The 18,287-nt window shown below is 53.7% G+C and overlaps 1 protein-coding gene across 1 annotated transcript; it reads left to right on the top strand.

Moving 5' to 3' along the window:
- Positions 1-3,638: 3,638 nt before the first annotated feature.
- Positions 3,639-18,075, top strand: LOC311167615 (neurogenic locus notch homolog protein 4-like; the record flags this gene model as incomplete). The annotated part of the gene is made up of 19 exons (XM_084228694.1): positions 3,639-3,696; positions 4,422-4,503; positions 4,679-4,971; positions 6,406-6,753; positions 6,851-6,973; positions 7,087-7,323; positions 7,432-7,587; positions 7,910-8,104; positions 9,640-9,753; positions 10,784-10,897; positions 10,974-11,096; positions 11,864-12,023; positions 12,632-12,777; positions 13,005-13,157; positions 13,356-13,473; positions 13,715-13,802; positions 14,146-14,299; positions 15,468-15,652; positions 17,962-18,075. The coding sequence occupies 19 exons, from the start codon at positions 3,639-3,641 to the stop codon at positions 18,073-18,075; spliced, it is 2,961 nt and encodes a 986-aa protein (XP_084084820.1).
- Between the last annotated feature and the right edge of the window lie 212 nt (positions 18,076-18,287).

Consider the following 18,287-nt stretch of genomic DNA (forward strand, 5'->3'; position numbering starts at 1 on the left):
TAGAGCCAGTTGCTGGTTTGTCAAAGGAAACTGTGAGAGCGACACCTAGTGGATTTACAGACTCTTCACACAAAGAGGGGCTGGGGTGGGGGAGGAGAGGGAGCATTTCCTCCTGTGTGCTGCTCTACTCTGCCCCCACCGCAGGAATTTGCCATGATCCAATGGACCCCCTAGATTGATGTTGGAAGGTCTTTTTTTCCCCCGCCACCAAAACACCCCTGTGCACGCTCCACCCCTTCTTTTCTTGAAATGTTCAAGAATATTTAGTGCCCATAGTTTATCATAGTTTTAAAATTTGATATCACCTAACTACGGGACACTAGGAAATGTGCTTCATGAACAATGGTTCATGAGCACCAAACAGTGGGATACCAGTCAGCCATTAAGAATGGTCTTGGGAAAGATGGAGCTTCCATATGATCCAGGAATTCCACTCCTAGGTATTTACCCAAAGGACACAGAAAGAATAATTCAAAAGGGCACCTGCACCCCTATGTTTATAGCAGCACTATTTACAATAGGTAAGCTATGGAAACAACCCAAATGCCCAAAAATGGATGACTGGATCAAGAAGATGTGGTACATATACACAATGGAATATTACTCAGCAATCAAAAAAGATCAACTCATACAATTTGCAGCAACATGGATGGAGCTGGAAGGGATCATGCTCAGCGAAATAAGCCAAAAAGAAAGGAAAAATACCGGATGGTCTCACTCATAGCAGAAATTTACAAAACCTAAACAAGGGACCAGGAAAAAAGACTAATTATAATAAAGTAAAAATCAAAATCAAGCAATTATAAACCAGAGACACACTGGGGTGGGGGAGGGCAGGAGGGATTAGGGTCAAAATAAGGGGGGTGGGAATTGTATGGGGACTATAACCATGATGAAAATGCATACATTGTACAAAAATGAAAAATGGTGTAAAAAAAATATAAAATTAAATAAAATTTTTTAAAAAGAATGGTCTTGGGGGCCCTCCGGGGCGGCACAGGGGTTAAAGTCTCAGTGCTGTCAAGCTAAGACCAGCCAGTGCTCTCCAGCTGCTCCCCTCAGCAGTGTATTTCAGTAGGTCTGCCTATTCTGTTCCCCACTCTGTCTCTGGTGAATCCTCGCACCTCTGGCCTGCACCCCAGTTCTTGTATGCATAAATAAAATAAATCTTAAAAAAAAAAAATGGTATTGGCTCACATGTCTCCTAGGGTGACACACTAAGGACATGACATCATTTCTGTGGTTTTCCTGCCAAAAAAGTACATAAACTAAAGAAATGTTAGACATACCTAAATTTAAGAATGGATAAAAAATAGCTAATCTGGATTCTTTAAAAATGTGAATATATGGGCCTCCCTGGTGGTACAGGGGTTAAGACGCAGCACTATGAAGCAATCCGAAGCCATGAGTTCATTCCCCCACCAGGGAGGACCTCCCTGGCACAGCAGACCTCTCTTCTCTCACCCGCTGCTCCCCTCAGCAGTGTATTTCAGTAGATCTGCCTGTTCTGCTCCCCACTCTGTCTCTGGTGAATCCTCTCACCCACCCCCCCGCATCTCTGGCCTACATTCCAATTCTTGTATGCATAAATAAATACATCTTTTTTTTAAAGTCAATATAATGAAAGACAAAGCAAATCAAAGGTGCTTATCAAAGGAGCCTGGAAAGACACACTAAATGCAGTCGTTGATTCTGAATTAACTCCTGAAAAACTCATCAGAAAGGACATTAGGGCTATTAGCAAATTTTGAATATGGACTGTAGATAGTAGTGCTGTATCTAAGTTTCCTGGAATGATGGTTGCACAATGGTTACGTAAAAGACTGTTCTCATTCTTAAGAAACTCACACCAATGTATCCATGAATAAGGAACATCTTGTGTGAACTTTCAAATGGCTCCAGGAAAAAAGAAGGTGCATTTAAAGAAATAATGATTTTTGGGCCTCTCCGGTGGCACAGTGATTGAGCGCTGGATTGCGAAGCTGCCCGCGGCCTCTGCGACGCCGGTTCGATCCCCGGCTGCTCCCCGGCCACCAGAGGAGGGTCCCGCATGGCACGCAGACCTCTCCTGCCGCCCGCTGCTCCCCTCAGCAGTGGACTTCGGTCCTTCTGCCTCCTCTGCTCCCCGCTCTGGCTCTGGTGAATTCTCTCACCCTCCCGCGCTTCTGACTATACCCAGTGCATGTATAAACAAGACAAGCAAACAAATAAATAAATAAATAAAACATGCCTCTATTAAAAAAAAAAATGATTTTTAAAAATGGAGTCAGATGGGATCAATGGGTGACCCCAGTGAAAGATATCAAGAATTATTTAGTATTCTCCCTCTTCTGTGTGTTTAAAATTATCTAAAATTTTGGGCCTCCCTGGTGGGCAAGGGGTTAAGATGCAACCTATGAAGCTATCTGCAACCACTGCAGCACGAGTTCGATCCCCAGCCAGGGAGCTACCCACATGGTGCAGCAGACCTCTCCAGTCTCGCCCGCTGCTCCCCTCAGCAGTGTATTTCAGTCAATCCACATGTTCTGCTCCCCAATCTGTCTCTGATGAATCCTCTCAACCCCCACACCTCTGACCTGTACCCAGTTCTTGTATGCGTAAATAAATAAATCTTTTAAAAAATTATCTAAAATTTTATTATTAAGTTTCAATTTATATGAGTCAAAATATAAGGCTTAAAAAGAAGAATGAGGCTGGCAAAGTATATCCTGGACACCAGGAAAGACACCTGGACCCCTTGGTGCCTCGTGGGGGGCTGAGGCTGCTCTCCTCGGGCTACTGGACACTCAGTCCTCTGTGCTGCTGGAGGAGCTGGGGTCTGGCTGACCCCATGCTGTCCCATGTTGACGGCCAAGGTAGGATGAGTCCGAGCAATGAATCCCCTGCAGCCCCTGGACACTGCCGAGGAGGGAGGGAGACACTGGTGGGGGAGGGGAGCAGCCACCTAAGCAAATGCAGCGTTTGCGTGAAAATCCTGAATGCAAAATTTTGTGCTGACAATGTTCATTTATCCTTGACCTCCCCCCAAAAACCAGCCCAGCATCTTGCATATTCCCCTAAAAGAGAAAACTAAGTTCCCCACGAGGGTGAAAGTAAGGTTCAAAAGTCCCCTGAGTTCCCTCTGCCAAGGTTAGTGGTTTCCACTTAAGGCAAGTGGCAGGTTCTGAGACGACTCTATCCTGACCTCACAAAACAACCATCCTCTCCTGGAAGAGGAAAAGGGGATCTCTCACCCCCTACACACACCTCTGTTCCCAGGTCCTGATGCTCCGAAGCACAGGGAGGCCACCTTGCAACCCCCTCTCTAGAAAGAAGGGACATGAAGAGGCAGAAGGGCTGTATTGCCCCCCAGGACCCCACCAGCCAGTCTCCTCTCCTAACACCTGCCCTGCAGCCACACAATTCTCCTTCACCCCCACCTCCCCTGGGGTTGTCAGGGACAGAAGGCCCCTCCCTCATCCCCCCAAGTTCCTCCCCCATCACTAGGGTGTCCAGGACATTGTGTGACTCAGGAAACAGCTCAGACGTGAGGCTTGGAGCCCAGCAGGAGGAGGAAGGGCCTGGAAGCAGAGGTGGCAGCTCAGTGCGGGTCCTGCCTGCAGAGGTGGAGGGGCCTGGGCTGGGGCAGGGGCTCTGGCATGCAGCTCCCCTCACTGTCGCTGCTGCTGCTGTATTGCTCAGTCGTCAAGACCAGAGGTGAGGTGTGGGATGGGAGAGGTGGGGGTACCTATTTCCACTTGGGAGGATGATGGTGGTTGGGGCAGAGGCATGAACCCAGGATTTGAGGCAACACAGGATGGAGGCAGTGCTCACCCCCAGATAGGGCCGCTGCAGGGAGAGGACTCTGCCTGGAGCTGCACAGACAGGGCTCCGGGCCTGGTGCCAGGGATGGGTCTGTGGAGGGTGGGTAAGAGTTGCCTACACCAGGGAGAACCCAGTTGTCCCTGGAGTTAAGGGACGGGGGCTCTTACACTCACATTTAGGAGAGAGAGAAGGATCAGCCACCTGCCAGGGGGATAGGATGGGAGCAGGAGATGGAGACGGAAGGTCAAGGCCCACCAGGTCCCTCTCCCAGCCCAGCTGTCCCCACCCCTGGATGGCTGGAAGCTGGGCCCTTCCTGGAGGAAATCCCTTCCCTGTCTCAGCCATTCCCCTCCCAGGAGCCCTCAGCCCCCCTCCTGATCCCAGTTGTCTTACTTCCGAGGGATGGAGCCTGAGGCTGGACTCTGAGCCCAGAGAATAAACAGGAAGGGGGGGGGGAAGGGGACTAGTAACTGAGAGGCTGGGATCTAGGGGGCTGGGCAAAGGGCCACACAGGGACAAGGATCAGGGGTGTGAAGGAGATGGGTCCCTCTGGAGCACCCCAGGAGGAAGCGTGGACACAGGGCTCCCTAATCCCAGCTCCTCCTGTCCACTTCTAGGGCTGCATTGTGGGAGTGCCCCAGGACCCTGTGCCAACGGAGGGACCTGCCTGAGCCTGTCTAGGGGACCAGGCACCTGCCAGTGAGTGTGCCCTGAGTGGGGGCCAGAGAGGAGGGGAGCAGAGAAGGAGCAGGTGGGGAGGAGGCAGCGGGGCGGAGGTGGGGGAGAGGAAGGGAAACCCATGAAGGTACAGGAGGGAGGGGGAGACAAGATGAAGGGGCACTGATAGGAGTGTTCCTCTCCCACCCACCCCTAGGTGCGCTCCCGGCTTCCTGGGTGAGACATGCCAGTTTGCTGACCCCTGCCGGGATGCCCAGCCCTGCAAGAATGGGGGCAGCTGTCAGGTCCTGTTTCCCACCCTACAGGGTACCCCCAGTCCTCCCTTTCTCTCAGTCCCCAGCTTCTTTTGCACCTGCCCCTCTGGCTTTACTGGCAAGAGGTGTCAGGCCCCGCTCAAGGACCCTTGTGCTTCCTTCTGTTCCAAAATGGGCCGCTGCCACATCCAGGCCTCAGGCCTCCCGAGGTGCTCCTGCCTACCTGGATGGACAGGTGAGCATACGGCAGGGGTGCAAGGGCACAGGCAGGCGCAGGGGCTGGGCTGTGGGGTGGGAAAGGTGGCACCAGAGCCAGCGACAGGGAGCCCTTTGAGGACAGAGGCCATGGGAACCAACAAGCTCTGGTTGGCAACCCATTTACCCAAGACTGCGGTCACCAGCCTGGTCGTGCTGATGCTAAAATGTCAAAACAATTCCACGGTCTGTAAAGAGCTGCTGCCATTGCCCCTTAGTGTGCCGCCCTGGCCCCTCTCTGCTCCCCCACCCAGAAGCTAGGTTAATACCTGGCACCCAGGCACCTCCAGGACTCTGCTCCCTGAGCATCTGAGTGGGGGTGCTCACAAAATCACCTGGAAAGTGTGCTGTGGGATGTGGGGGAACATGTGACAGGAGAGAGGAAGGGGTGCCCATCCCAGGAGAGGGTGCTGCCCTGGGGCAAGAGAACAGAACTAGTGATGGGCAGGTTGTAGACCCCAAGGAAGAGGCCAGGGGGCGTGGGCAGGGCTGGGCAGCCCGCAAAGGACCAAGGACCCCAGCAGCATGGAGGGGACTGGCCCCAGCAGCCAAGACCACATGGGTAAGAAAGTGCTTGGGATGTGGGTGCTCCCATTAGGGGTAAACTAGAGAGAAGACTTGACTAGACACAACAATCAGCTGGAAAGTCTTAAAAATACCAGCGCGTCATTCCAGAGAGTCTGATTTAGTGGGCAGGCCCAGGCATGGAGATTTTTTTAACTGTCCGGGTAATTCCGAGGAAACCAGGGCGCAGGGAAGACACAGCATGTGACAAATGGAAGATGGTCACAGACAACTCACAAGAACTGGTGCTTCAGAGCAGGGACCGGGGTGGCCTAGTCCCCTGGCGAGCGCCAGGCGTGCCACTAACTAGACACATGCCATTGCTCGAGCTGTCTCGCTCTCTGATGTCCTCTGATGTCCTGAGGCTATGAGAGGAGGACAGGGGTGATCCTGGGGAAGTGCTCCCTTAGCTCAGTGCCTGCACACAGGCCCTGCCCTGCCCCCACTGGGGTACCAGGCTGGAGTGAGTTATCACACTCCCTGGTGAAGATCAGCAGCTCAGGGTGAGCAACGGGATGACACCAGCCAGTTGGGGCACAGGTGCTAAGACTCCTGAATGCACAGACAGGGGCCCTTCACCTCCCCACGGAGGCCGCCACAGAAGGGACCTTGTGTCCCAGACTCTCCTGGGCAGACACATGGCCTCTTCAGTTTGGAAAATGTGGTCATTCTAGATAGAACCTGCCCAAGGAACTGGGGGAAGTAAGGTAAGGGGTGATGGCGCAGGGCGAAGATGGTCTGGGAGGAAAGAGAAGGGCATGTGAAGATGGGCTCCACGGAGAACCCAGGGTGAGCGCTGGCTGTCCCAAGAGCTGGATTTGAGCAGGAAACACTCTGTCCTCTGCCTCAGGTGAGCAGTGCCAGCTTCGGGACTTCTGCTCATCCAACCCCTGCATCAATGGAGGGGTGTGTCTGACCACGTACCCCCAGATCCAGTGCCGCTGCCCGCCTGGCTTTGAGGGCCATGCCTGCGAACATGACGTCAACGAGTGTTACCGGGACCCAGACCTCTGCCCCCAGGGCACCACCTGCCATAACACCCTGGGATCCTTCCAGTGTCTCTGCCCTGCTGGGCGGGAGGGTGCCGGCTGTGAGCTCCAGCCAGGACAATGCCCCTCCAGGGGCTGCCTCAACGGGGGTACCTGCCAGCTGGTTCCACAGAAGGAGTCCATCTTTCACCGCTGCCTCTGTGCTCCAGGTGCGTCCTCACACGGGCCTCCTGCAGCCCCCCTTTCTGGGCAGGAGGTTGTCTCCCGTGGGTCCCCCTCCCCCAGCTGATCCCACCACCCTGTCAGGTTTCACAGGCCTGGACTGTGAGGTGAATCCAGACGACTGTGTCGGACACCAGTGCCAGCATGGGGGCACCTGCCAGGATGAGCTGGGCACCTATACCTGCCTCTGCCCAGAGGCCTGGACAGGTGAGCTGTTGAAGCCAACTCCACAGAACCACTCCCCTGCAGGGCCAGCTCCTGGCCTCCACCCCTCAGAGGGCTCCCAGCTCAGCCCCTGTCCTATCCCCACCCCATTACAGGCTGGGATTGCTCTGAAGATGTGAACGAATGTGAGACTCAGGGTCCCCCTCGCTGCAGAAATGGGGGCACCTGCCAGAACTTGGCTGGCGGCTTCCATTGCGTATGTGTGAGTGGCTGGGGAGGCCCAGGCTGCGAGGAGAACCTGGACGACTGTGCGGCCGCCACCTGTGCCCCAGGAGCCACCTGCATTGACCGCGTGGGCTCCTTCTCCTGCCTCTGCCCACCTGGCCGCACTGGTAAGCACAGAGGGTACAGGAGGTGGGGGCTGGGGACGGTAAGTGAAGTGCCAGGAGGGCAGCAGAGCTTCAGGTGGCCTAGGAGCCTCTTCCCTCCCTGCCCTCCAGGCCTCCTGTGCCACATGGAGGACATGTGTCTGAGCCAGCCCTGCCACGGGGAAGCCCAGTGCAGCACCAACCCCCTGACGGGCTCTGCACTCTGCCTGTGCCAGCCTGGCTACACAGGGCCCACCTGCCACCAGGACCTGGACGAATGTCAGATGGGTGAGGCACCCCCACATCAGGTCCCCCCTGAGCCCCCAGACCGGCACTGCACTGCACAGAGGAATAAGCTAATTGTTTTTCAAATGAAAAACATAAACATGTCTTTTTCCTGAATTTGTCAGATTTGGCATCTCTCCCCTACGTGGTCTTCTCACCAATGCTCAGCCCTCCAGGCCAGGCTAATCCTACCCCATCTCAGACACAGGCCCCTTACCCTTGGCTTCATCTGCTACACACAGTCCCCACACCTTCCCTGGCGGTCCGGCCTCCTTGCCCTTCCACCCCCAGGCCCTGTGGACTCCCAGCTCTTGTCTCTCCCCAGCCCAGCAAGGTGCCAGCCCCTGTGAACACGGGGGCTCCTGTCTCAACACCCCGGGCTCCTTTGACTGTCTCTGCCCCCCGGGCTACACGGGCTCCCGCTGTGAGGCCGATCACAATGAGTGCCTGTCCCAACCCTGCCACCCCGGGAGCACCTGCCTGGACCTGCTCGCCACCTTCCACTGCCTGTGCCCACCAGGTACCAGCTGACTGGGGCCTTAGGAAGAAGAGACGGGGGACCTACTAGGCATCCAAGGGATAGATAGTATTAGGGAAGTTGGGGTCAGTTACCAAAAAATACTTCTCTCCCCATCCCCAGATGAAAACTTTGGGAACCCCAAGGTCCCGAGAAGGGTTGTCGTAGATGGTTGTGAGGTTGTGCGCTGCTCAGTTCTGGGGTGAAGGGAAAGCGGTCATGGCACGTCATAGCAGGTGCAAAACCTAGGCCACTGTGCACAGAGGCCCATCAAGGGGAGTGGAACAGCAATTAGCAAACTTTTCATGCTGTGGTCTCTGCTCATGTCAACCCAGAATGCTCCTCCTAATCACAGAAACTGCCTGGTAGAGATCAAAAGTAAACCCTTAAAATCCCAAAGGGCCGTGTGCTTGAATTTAGTGACACTCAATGCTGAAGGCTACCTCTGCCTCCAAGGTAATTTTAAGAAGCAAAAACTCCCCAGCAAGACAGTGACACAGCCAGTACTAGGGAGCTGAGTGAAACCAGAAAAATAGTGGTTTACTGTGTGTCAGGAGCTGCCTGAGCATCTTACATGCATCACCTGCTCTTCACAATAACCTGTGTGAGTGAGGCACGGACACGTGAAGGTGTGAAGTTGCCCTCCCTGAATTACATATATATATATGGGTATACATGTGAGTGAGTGGCAAGTCAACAAAATGTGAGAGAAAACACGATAACCATAAAAGGTCAACATTGTTACTATGCCCATTTATAAATGAAGAAACTAAGGCAGAGAGAGGTTAAGGGACTTGTCCAAGGTCACCCAGCTAGTAAGCAGCTGAGGTAGGATTCACACTCAGGGCTTCAGAGGTTTTTACAATGACACTGCACCACCCTCTTAAACCAAGCCACATCAAAGGGAAAATGCCAAGAAAACTGTCTAGTCATCCGAGCACCATTGTAGATTTCAAGGAGTTTCTGAGACAGGCACCCCAGCAAGAAAAGGGAGGCAGCCGAGGTCTGATCCAGCTTCAGTTCTAGGAGAGACAGTAGAGACCAGAAAGAGCCCAAAGAAACAGGACAAATATGGGAGCACACAGCTTCCCAAATGCCTGATCCCCCCTTGGGGATCCCTGGTCCCCCAGGAGGGAGGCCTGTGCAGATAGAACCAGAGGAATGAATCACCTCCAAGCAGATGCCCATTTGTCTCATCTGTTCTTTGAGAGCCCCCATGCTGATCAGCCCCCTGGGTGAGCCTCACATTCTGTGCACAAAGAAAGACCCCAAAAGGCACTTCCTTGTAGCATCACACCCCCACTTATGAGCAGAGAGCCGGCCCTGAGCTTTCACACCCGAAGGGGGCAGAACCACACAGCTAAGCAGCTGGGCCTCAGGGGTTTTTCAGTCCAACCCACACAGAACAGCACCTCGGGGAGTGCTGCCTGGTGGGGGTACAGGGCAGGTAAGGAGCAGGACTGGTTATGGGAGCCAGGCCCCTGGACAGAGGGGCAGGCAGCCAATGCTTTACCCACACCACTCCCCCATGTCGTCAGGCCTAGAAGGGCAGCTCTGCGAGGTGGAGACAGACGAGTGTGCCTCGGCTCCGTGCCTGAACCAGGCTGACTGCCGCGACCTGCTAAACGGATTCCTGTGCGTCTGCCTGCCCGGTGGGTGCAGATTCCACTCCAGCCCCTCAGCCCAAGGCCTCTGAACTCTACAGTCTGGGCCTGCAAGCTCCCTGGCCACTTGAAGCTTTCTCTAGCCTGACCAAGGAGACCCTGCTTCTCCCTCTCTGCTCCCCAAACTCTCTTCTGTTACATTTCTCAAATCTTCCCTTGTTCACGTGCCCACCCCCATCTCTGTCCTGCCAAATCACCCAAACAGCCCCATCTCCTGCCCTCCTGCAAAGTCCTCTGACCACTCTCGGCATGTCCAGGTCCCAGCCAGTGTGGGCACTGCTTATAGGGGTGCAGGTGGCAGGGGAAGCTGCCCCAGACCTGTCTTTACCAGTTTCACTGACTCCCCTGGACCTGCTCCGATAATAACTGATGCTTCTGAACATTTACTCAGGACAAGGCTCTGTGCTCTTCGGGCATTATCTCATTTATCCTCTCAGTGGTACCATGAAGCAGGTTCCATTATTACTCCGCTCTTACAGAGAAGGGAACTGGAGCCTGGAGAGGCTGAGGGACTTGCCCAAAGTCACACAGCTGGCAGGTGGCTGAGCCTCACCTCCTCTGAATCACCTCCCCTCATTCACCAGCCATCTCCTCTGGGGAGCTCTCCAGGTTCCCCCTTCCTGGCAAGAGCAAGAGCCAGGACTTGTATTTACACTTTTGATGAAATGTGTTTTCTGCATAGTGCACATATCTGATGATCTCTTATTTATATGAAGAATAAAGTTACACTCTGTCCTGAAACAAATCACTACTGGAGAATCACCCTCAAATGGCTGCTTTTATAATGCAAAACCCCAGCCAGGCCACCTGACACAAGACTGTCCCCATTGCAATGTGCAGCAATGTTAGTTCTGTATACCGGAAGACTTTAAATATCAAGCTAACTTTTTCATGTGAATCCATGAAATCACACCTGTCAAACTCAAACATTTGTGACAAACTCCCTAAAAAGTCAAGGGAAAGTTAAAAGAAAAAACGACAACCCTCCCCCTACCCCTCACCTGCTCCCTGCCCTCAGGATTCACCGGCTCCCGCTGCGAGGTGGACCTGGACGAGTGCAGCAGCTCGCCCTGCGCCAATGGGGGGCAGTGCCAGGACCAGCCTGGATCCTTCCTCTGCGAGTGTCTCCCAGGTAAACTGGAGCTCGGACGCAGGGGAGTGGGCAAGGGGCGACTTCGTGCGGGCCCCTGAGCCTTGCTGTGCCACAGGCTTCCAAGGCCCTCGCTGTCAGGCGGAGGTGGACGAGTGCCTGAGTGGCCCGTGCCCTGCTGGAGCCAGCTGCCTCGATCTCCCCGGAGCCTTCTTTTGCCTCTGCCCCTTGGGCTTTACAGGTCAGCCAGGGGTGCATTGGAAGGGAGTGCGGGCACCTTGGGGGTGGGGCAGAAGCCACTGGTGGGTGTTGGACAGTTGGGAATAAAGTGAGAATGCAACCCCTTTAAAGACATTCAGCGCAAACCCTGCACCACCATAGTCAGGGAGACGAGGGTGGGTGTTACTGCAGGACCCACTCAGGCCCAACATGACAGGTGCAGTGAGGGCTCAGGAGCCAAGGAAGGTCATTCATTTGCTTATTTAGCAAGTATTTGCTAAGTGCCTACGATGCCAGGCATGGACACAAAGTAAGAGAGCTGCTAGCCTCAAGTGCCTTTCAATCTACTGCAGAGACCACTAAGTCCCTTTTTGATTCTGGCTGAGAGGGTTCTGAGAGAGGGCACAAAGGACCTGCCAGGCCTAAGTAGAAAGGAGGCTTCCTGGAGGAGATGACAGCTGAGCTGCATTTGCGGATGGAGTAGGAGTTTGTCAAAATAGAATGACAGTGTGATTTAGCTGCAGAGAGCCACACGTGCACAGGCATGGGGGGAGGAAAAGCACACCCCATTTAAGGAACTGCAGGACACCCAGAGCTTACGGTGCAACAGAGAAAGGATAAGAAAAACAGCAGTTACAGGAAGTCGTGTGATACAGGACCCCGTCTGTCATTCTGGGTATCCTGAGGCAACAGGGAGCCGCTGAAGGACAGGCTCATGGGGGGCAAGTCGTGGCCCCATTAAGGATATGGAGGGACTCTGTTTTCTCTCTGACCCATTTCCACACCCAGGTGATCTCTGCGAGGTTCCCCTGTGTGCCTCCAACCTGTGCCAGTCCAAGCGGAGATGCCAGACTCGGGAGGACAAAGCGCACTGCTTCTGCCCCGACGGAAGCCCGGGCTGTGCCCCCGCTGAGGACAACTGCACCTGCCACCATGGGCACTGCCTCAGGTGATGTCTCCAGGCCTCCTGGCTTGCAGCCCCCCACAGGGCCTTCCCACTAGGCCAGGAGAGCAGCCATCGAGGGACGGGCTGTGGGAAATGAGGAATGGGGAGAGGAAGGGGATGGCAGAGCTCTGAGGACACAGCCAATGGGGGCAAGAGGGCACAGGGGCGCCAGAGAAGAAAGATGGACCCTAAATCCAGGGCCAGCCCACCCTTCAGTGGACAATTATTTATTGAGTGACACTATGCGTGGATTCTGTTCCAGGCACTGGGGGGAACAGTGTAAAACACAAGAACAGTATCTGCTTGCATGGAACTTCCATTCTAATGAGGAAAGACAGAGAACAAACAAGTTATGAGGAATACAGAAGGACACATATTTGTATATGTTAGCTGTGTATTAGATATACTAGATATATATTATACATACATAGAGAGAGAAAGAACATGAACGAGGTGGGGAGGGGACTGAGACAGTGCTGGGGCCACAGTCACTGAGAAACGGGGCCAGTCTCAGGGTCAAAAAAAAGTGGGGGAAGAGGTCACAGGAGTCTGGTCAGTGGGGAGGGGAGAGAGAAAAACTAAAAAACCCTCCTCTTTCTCTTTGCGAGCAGCTCTTCCTGTGTGTGCGACATGGGTTGGACAGGCCCAGAGTGTGAGGCAGAGCTGGGGGGCTGCGTCTCCACGCCCTGTGCCCATGGGGGGACCTGCCACCCCCAGCCCTCTGGCTACAACTGCACTTGCCCCACAGGCTACACAGGTGAGGCCCTCCCCGCACAGGCGCACCCTGGGCTGGTCACCCTGTGAGGCAAGGGCAAGGTGGTGGAAACACGTGTCCCGGTGGCTCTGGGTCTCAGTGACTACCCAGGAAACTGGACACAGGCTGCAGGGACACAGGTGATGGGCAGGAGGTGGGGAAGAGGACGATGGGGGTGGGGAGAGGGGAGAAAAGGGTCTCTTGTCTCAGACACCCCCCATTTCCCTCAGGGCCCACCTGTGGTGAGGAGGTGACAGCCTGTCACTCAGGGCCCTGTCTCAATGGCGGCTCCTGCAGCCCCAGCCCTGGCGGCTACTCCTGCACTTGCCCTCCTGGCCACACCGGGATGCGCTGCCAGACCAGCACCGACCACTGCGCCTCCGGTGAGTGCCAGAGCGGCTGGGCCTCAGCCAGCTGGAGGAGCTGTGCCTGTGCCACATACAAACAAATTTAATGAGACCTGGGGAGCTGTTGTTCTGATAGGGTGGCAGGGGGAGGGGCGGGGAGTATGACCTGTATGCTGTGGCTACAAGGCCAGGTTACAGGCTGGGAACCCTCCCCTCACAGCCCCCTCTCTCCAGCACCCTGCCTCAACGGGGGTACCTGTGTGAACAGGCCCAGCACCTCCTCCTGCCTCTGCGCCACAGGCTTCCAGGGCCCGCGGTGTGAGGGAAGGGTCCGCCCCAGCTGTGCAGACAGGTGAGCAGGGCGCACAGACCCCTCGAGGACGGGAGGGAGGAAGCCCCTCAGCCTTCCCAGCCTTCCTCGCCCTCTCCCTCTCCTCCCAGGCTCCTCCCAGCCACCTCCCATCCCACACCCCACAGCCTCTCTCTTCTTCCCTCTGGCTTCTACCTCCCAGGGATGCCTCCCCCATCAGCCATTCCCTCCCCCTTGTTTCCCAGACTCTTCTCCTACTGTGCCCTGTCTCTGTCTTGTCCAGACCCTGTAGGAACAGGGCGACCTGTCAAGATGGCCCTCAGGGTCCCCGCTGCCTCTGCCCCCCTGGCTACACAGGAAGCCTCTGCCAGGTGAGGGGCAGAGCAGGTGCTGAGGGAGGAAGGGGCTGGAGGGCCCATGGGAGAGGGTCGCAGGCACTAACAGGGGGGCACGCAGGGCAGCTTGGGGGAAGATTTCCACATAAAAGTTTTCAAACTCTAGGGGTTGAAGTCTAGCTGGAGGAGTTTAAAAACTAAGAGGATTTCTGACCCCAGAGGCTGTTCTGGGACATGGTATGAATGGAAATGAGGGAAGGGCGCCTGCTCCCAGGCATTTAGGAGAGTTTCAAAGGTGAAAGAGCCTGAGGAGCTGGCAGCTATGTCTGGGTCTGCCAACCTAACGCACTGTTCTGCCCGTGCTCCCTCCCTACGCCAGACACTGCTGGACTTATGTGCCCAGAAGCCTTGTCCCCTCCATGCCCACTGCCTCCAAGCTGGACCCTCCTTCCGGTGCCTGTGCATCCAGGGATGGACGGGGCCTCTCTGCAACGTGCTGCTGTCCTCCTGCCAGAAGGCTGCCCTGAGCCAAGGTACCACCCTGAGGACAGACTGGGGAGCAGACAAAGGGAAAAGGATGTCTGTCTTCCTCTACCCCCAACCTAAGGGCATCCACAGACAACATTTGGCCAAAACAACCAAGAGTCAAAGCAACACAGACCAACCAGTCATTGATGCTACAGCTTAACATCACAAGCGGCCTAACATGTGCTCTTAGCGCCACCACGAGTGGCCTAACATGTGCCCTTAGCACCACATTCAACACAAGACCATCAGTCCGCTCAACAGGACTCTGGTTTAACACAACCACCAGGGACAGAACTGCGTGGGGGCCAACTCTGCGTTATCCTCATATCCTAACCTACTACACTCAACACTTTTCCCCACCCCCCACTCACTCTGATGTCCACCAAGCCCCTTGTAAAAGAATAGCCCCATTATTTATTTATTTTTTTAATATTTTATTTTATATAATTCATACATCTTTTTTTGTTTTTGCACAATGTATCATTTTCATTTTGGTTATGTTCCCCATACATTTGCACCCCCCTTATTTTGACTCTAATCCTTCCTGCCTGTTCTGCCAGAACAGAGAGGGGTGCTTCTTTCAAGCTTATCAGAGCATTGTAAGCAATGTGTTCTTGTAGTAAAACAAGTCTCAAGCCAAGAAAGAACTAAGGGAACTTCAGATGGGGGCATGTGACTTAATTAAAGGCCTCAACCTGTCCCCTGAGTTTTGTAGCTTCTGACCCATTATTTAAATAAGGTTGTTGTGAGATGAACTCAGCAAAGACGATGGTGGGGCCGAAGGAGGGATGGTCTTTGGGAATCAATAAGAGAATCAGAAGCTACAAAACTCAGGGGACAGGCTGAAGCCTTTAAGTAGCCACATGCCCCCATCTGAAGTTCCCTTAGTTCTTTCTTGCTTGAGACTTGTTTTACTACAAGAACACATTGCTTACAATGCTCTGATAAGCTTAAAAGAAGCACCTCTCTCTGTTCTGGCAGAACAGGCTGGAGGAGGAGCTTGATGTTTTCACTTCTTCAGTAACAGAAGTAACTGGCTCCTCCAGCCCAAAGAGGCCTCCACCTAGCCTGGGAATGTGAGCGGCCCCATGAGCCTCTCGGCGAGAGTCTGGGCCCCTGAGCACCCTTCCACCCCACTCAGCTTTATTGATCCCGGTTGGTCTCTCTCCACAGGCACAGAAGTGTCTTCCCTGTGCCAGAACGGAGGCCTCTGCGTGGACAGCGGCCCCTTCTATGTCTGCCGCTGCGCGCCTGGGTTCCGGGGCAGCATGTGCCAGGACAGGGTGAGCCCCTGTGAATCCAGGCCCTGCCAACATGGGGCCACTTGCCTGGCCCAGCCCAATGGTTACCTCTGCCAGGTGAGCAGGTTTAGTGGAGGAGGAAGCGACAGGGTGGGATGGATGTTGAACCTGTAATCATGGAGCAGGGACAAGATATCCATTTCCTTTCCTTTATACATCCAAGCAAGCACCAAATCACGCCATTTCCCGCTAAATATGTCCCCTGTGTCCTTGCCCCTCTGCCCTTCATGCCACTGTCTTAGTCCCGGCCTTGCTGTGCCACCTGGGTACCTGCAGCCTCCTAACTACTGCCCCTGCCAGTACACTGTCATCCTGTAGGTGCCACCAGGGTGCTCTAGTGAAGAAAACAAAATACTTTTTTAAATTTATTATATATATATATATATTGTTTTTTCTTTTTTTTAAGTTTTTTTAAAATATATTTATGCATACAAGAACTGGGATGTAGGTCAGAGGTGCAGGGGGATAAGAGAATTCACAAGAGACAGAGTGGGGAACAGAATAGGTAGATCTAGTGAACTACACTGCTGAGGGGAGCAGTGGGCAAGACAGGAGAGGTCTGGTGCCCCATGTGGGTCAGCTCCCTGGCCAGGGTTGGAAGTCAGGCTACAGTGGCTGCGGATAGCTGCTATTGCCTCTATTGCTGCCGGGACTAAGTCTCATAGTGCTGAGACTTAACCCCTGTGCCACCAGAGAGGCCCTTTAAATTTATTTTTATTGAAATAGCATTGCAATGTAACATCACATAAAATTCAGGTGTGCATTCATTGAAAATCAACATGTAGGGCCTCCCTGATGGCGCAGGGGTTAAAGACACAGCGCTATAAAGCAAGATCGCCAGCCACTGCAACATGAGTTGGATCCCAGGCCACGTAGCTCACCCACATGGCGCAGCAGAACTCGCCTGTCTCGCCCGCTGCTCCCCTCAGCAGGGTATTTCAGTAAGTCTGCCTGTTCTGCTCCCTACTCTGTCTCTGGTGAATCCTCACCGCCCTCACACTCTGGCCTATACCTTAGTTCTTGTATGCATAAATAAATAAATCTTTTTAAAAAGAAAAATCAGCATGTAAATATACTGCATTAAGTCCACTACTATAAGTCTAATTCTATCCTTCACCCTACAATTTTCCCCTTTGACCAGGTTTACCCACTGCCCCCCTTCCGCTTTCCCTTGTAACCACTCATTGGTCTTACGGTCTCAAAGTTGCTGTTTCATTTAGCTCATTGTTTTTCTCTGTATAGCACATATGATGTAGAAAATGTTAAGCCTACACGTCACTCCCCTGCTTAAAACCCCTCCTTGACTGGCCACCTTGTTCAGAATGAAACCCCCTGCGTGACCCAGCCCTGCCAGCTTCTCTCTGCCCCTCCCTCTTACTCTCTGCTCCTGCAACACAAATCCTCTGCTGGCTTCCCTAGCACCCCAAGCTGACACTGCCTCTCTGTTTCCACCCCTGCTATTGCCTTTGCCTGCAATGGCCTTTCCCTCTCCTCTTCCAGTGCATAGTACCCAGGAGGCACCTTTCTTTTTTTTTAAGATTGATTTATTTATGTATATAAGAACTGGGGTGTAGGTCAGAGGTGCAGGGTGGGGGGCGAGAGGATTCACCAGAGACAGTGGGGAACAGAACAGGCAAATTGACTGAAATACACTGCTGAGGGGAGCAGCAGGTGAGTCAGGAGAGGTCTGCTGTACTTTGTGGGTAGCTCCGGGGCTGTGGATCCAATTCGTGTTGCAGTAGCTGCAGACAGTTTCATAGGTTGCGTCTTAACCCCTTGTGCCACCAGGGAAGCCCACTTTCTTTTTTTTAAGATTGATTTATTTATGCATATAAGTACTGAGGTGTAGGCTAGAGATTCAGGGCCGGGGCCGGGGGGGGGGGGGGGGGGGGGAGGGGTGAGGGGGGGCGGTGTGAGAGGATTCACCAGAGACAGAGCAGGGAACAGAGCAGCAGACTTACTGAAATACATTGCTGAGGAGAGCAGCGGGCGAGACAGGAGAGGTCTGCTGCACCATGTGGGTCAGCTCCCTGGCCTGGCATCAAACTCCCGCTGCAGTGGCTGTGGATTGCATCATAGTGGTGAGTCTAACCGCTTGTGCCACCAGGGAGGCCCAGAACCTTAACTTTAAAGAGAAAGCACCAGACAGATCCCCTAACCACCCCTTTCCTTAACTTTTTATTTTTTAACTTTTTATTGTAAACATTTTCAAACATAAACAAAAGCAGTGTAGTGATTAATATTGAATCCACAAACCCCAATTACTCAACTTACCCTGCCTCACCTTTCAAGGGATCCCTCTGCCTAAAGGAGGGACCACCAGTCATCCCCCTCCTTCTCTGACCCCCTCCCATTGCTCTCCCAAGGGGTCCCTCCTGGCTCAGGTGACTCCTCCAATTCAGGGAGCTCTCCCAGCCTCAGGCATCCTCTGCGAGGGGGCCTTGCTGCACCAGCCAGATAAGAAGCTGGCAAGCAGTTAAGAAAAGAGCCTCACACCATGGGGCCCAAGCTCAAAGAGCCTCCCACCATGGGGCTGAAGAAAAAGAGCCTCACACCCTGGAGCTGAAGATTAATTTGTAACCTATAAGCATCCCTTTGTTTTTTGTTCTTGGTCATAAAAAGAGAAAAACTTCTCAGAAAGCACATTGGGCAATAAATTATACGTATAGAATACTGTAAGTAAATGGCACAA

The sequence above is a fragment of the Talpa europaea genome (assembly GCF_964194135.1).
Source record: "Talpa europaea genome assembly, chromosome: 2".
Lineage (NCBI taxonomy): Eukaryota > Metazoa > Chordata > Mammalia > Eulipotyphla > Talpidae > Talpa > Talpa europaea.